Genomic DNA, 2904 nt, shown 5'->3' with positions numbered 1-2904 from the left:
CTCGGGGCGCAGAGGCGCGAACTTGAGTAGCGAGAGTGTCCGGGGTCCCCATACCGCCCGGCCCGGGTCGGATGCGCCTCGCTGGGGCTGCAGGGAGCCCAGGGGCTTCTCCACGCCGGAGTCGGAGGAGAGGGAATCTGAGCTCCTTAGAGCCTGCACCTCGTCTGCTGCTTTGAATTTTATTTCATTTTTTTACATCATAGTAGCACGAACAAAAATTTTTAAGTTGAGACCCATTCCTCAGCTCCCTAAAAGGATGCCCGAGTCCGCTTCCCATTGCTCGGATGAAAAAGGGGCCGGTCTGTACCTGAGTGTTTGCACCGCAGGGTCTGGTTCCCGGTGAGTGACATCCACAAGACTGCAAATATCAAGTGCCAGTCGCCGCGAAAAGCGTTTTCCAGCCCCTCCCCAGGGCCCCGTCCTCTCCCCAGTCCCCGCCGGCTCCTGACTCCCCCACGTCCCGATGCCCGACCCCAAATGGGTGCTGCACGGCCGGTGGAGCAAAACTTTCAGTGCCCACAGCTTTTGCACTTGGCTTTGTTTTTCTCCCTCTGTTGGCTTCTGTTTAGAATACAGTGGTGAGCTCTGAAATAGAGAAAGAGGATCTGCTGAATCGAAATGACCTTTTGAAAAGAGAGATGGGATCTCTTGTGAAACGAGCTTTCCCTCCCAAATCTGGGCTTCCCTCCACAGGCCCCCCCACCCCCAAACCCATAACATACCCCTGCCAGCTAGCATCCTTTTCTTTTGAAGTATGCTGGTCTTAAAACCAAATCACCCCCCTCAACCCAGAAATAACTATTTTAATACGTCCTTTGGTAAAGTCTTTAAAACACATTAGTGAACCGGTTTTGCTAATGGTAGTTTTAGGAAAATTAACTTTGTTCGTTAGCTGTATCTTGGAATACAACTATCATGGTAAGTAACTTGGTATTCTGAGATTGAGGAAGATGAGAGCATTAAACTTAAATTAGCTGTATTCTGTGTCCTGTGAAGATGATTTATGTGTAGTAACATGACTTAAGTGTAATAACATTTTAAAGGTCTGAGCTCAAAACTATCCAATAGTTTAACAACTAACTCATACTTTTTTTTTTGTTAATGCTTATGTAACGTTATCTAAATTGTGCCCCTCCACCACCCTCCAGCTTTCATAAATGCTCCCTCTTATGTTTTACTACATGAAAACAAATTGCCGTATTTCTGGTTAATTTAACTCCTCCATTACTTGGAACATTTTCATTTCACTTATTTGTGCTTTTTGCTTAATGACTTACTCTGGAAGAAAAGCATTTATTAAGTCATTTTGTACAGTGGGATCTGTAGATTGTCAGAGAAACCAGGTTCACGTGCAGAAATCTAAATCACTTAGCACGACCTTTAAAATAAAAATGGTGTTTATTAAGTTTTCTTTTTTTAAACAGTGACTTGCATTTTGCAGTAAGACCCATACGTTCATACATTTGAAGATTCATGCCCAGACTGAAATGGTGGGGGAAAAATCTGCCAGTGGCTTTGTTTTGAAGTACATTACATTGATTTCAAGTTTTCATCAGTTGCAGTTTGAAGGCTATGTAAAGCATTGCAGTTGTAGAACTGAAATGTTAATGAAAATACGTTTAAAAAATATATTAAGGCAACAACCAAACTTTGTTAGGGAGGAATATTTTATTCCTTTTTGGCAGTAAAAACGTTGGTACCTGTTTTACATTTATATGGTTTATGAAAGTGTACAGATCTTTTAGTGTAGAATTTCAAATAGGTTGTTGCAAATTTTAAATTCATTGATGGGTTTCTGTTCTCTGTGCTCTGTGAAATGTGTAATATATCCATCCTTTTTTATATGATATTGAAAATTCATATTACAAAGGAGATGTCACCATTTGACAAAAGCTCATGTATCTTGAAACTGAAAATTCTGGTGCTATTATAAGAGATATCTGATGGGATGATGAGTTGGTCATACGCACAGGAATGCATTCTCTTGAATCTTATCGGATAAAATGTAACATTCTAAATGGAATAGTTACCACTACGTTGGAACGCCTCCTAAGTACCATATGATTACATTGTAGCTAGGTGAAGCCATGCCTAATTTCTCTGCACCTCATTGTAGGTAGGCTAGGTCATGTATCTTGAGAAAAAACATGTGCAACATTGATCAGTAAAAGTTACATTTGTATAACCTAAGTTACAGACCCTCTATGTAACTGATCATGATGTGAACCGCCAGGTTCAAGTCTTCCAAATGTAACTTTAATATGCCTTGGAGTTTCTTCTTTCTATGTGGTGATGAGAATTTCTGAGTTGTATGCTCTGCTTATTGGTGTGTGTTTAATTGCTTGTGACTTCCCCGGATTCCTAAAAAGCGACATCTTTAATTCTGGAAGGCAGGTGGCAACACATGCTTTTCTTTATGCCATCCACCAAGGAGCCAGCTGTAAGTGGTTTGGAAGGATGACTTCTGAGGCTAAAGACGTATAAGCAATCATATGTGCGAAGTCCGTGGTGCTTTTAGCTTTGCTGCTGAACCTTTTACAGGCTTACTAATTCTGGCAGTGTTCAGTAGAACTCCTAGATTCAGCTTGCATTCCTCAGGCCTAGAGAGGATAGGACTGTTCTTGTCAACTTCTGCCATGGGGCTGTTCATAGTCCTCAGTTTCTCATTTGAAATTATCTCCACTTGGACCTGTGGTTCTCAAGCTTTGGTATGTGTTAGAATCACCTGGGGAATTTGATGAAACTGTAGAGAACCTACTCTTCCATGAGCCACATTTGCTTTCCATGTGATTTTAATACACACTGGAGTTCGAGAACTACTCACTTACTACCTCGTGTTTTCCCCCATTCTAGACACCTGCCGACTTCCTGGAAACCCTCTAGCCCAGTGTTTCTCCAACTTGG

The 2904-nt window shown here is 41.8% G+C and overlaps 1 protein-coding gene across 1 annotated transcript in view; it reads right to left on the bottom strand.

The window, feature by feature from the left end:
- LOC105537359 overlaps positions 1–2650 on the bottom strand; it is a 47426-nt gene extending 44776 nt beyond the window's left edge. Inside the window, exons 1-2 of the mRNA XM_011976936.1 lie at positions 2540–2650; positions 308–585 (exon numbers count right to left, since the gene is read on the bottom strand). Coding sequence (XP_011832326.1) covers positions 308–585; positions 2540–2650 — 389 coding nt within the window. The remainder of the gene's footprint in view (positions 1–307; positions 586–2539) is intronic.
- Between the last annotated feature and the right edge of the window lie 254 nt (positions 2651–2904).

This window comes from Mandrillus leucophaeus, unplaced genomic scaffold, assembly GCF_000951045.1.
Source record: "Mandrillus leucophaeus isolate KB7577 unplaced genomic scaffold, Mleu.le_1.0 Scaffold171, whole genome shotgun sequence".
Taxonomy (NCBI): domain Eukaryota; kingdom Metazoa; phylum Chordata; class Mammalia; order Primates; family Cercopithecidae; genus Mandrillus; species Mandrillus leucophaeus.
This window is presented reverse-complemented; position numbering and strand designations above follow the sequence as displayed.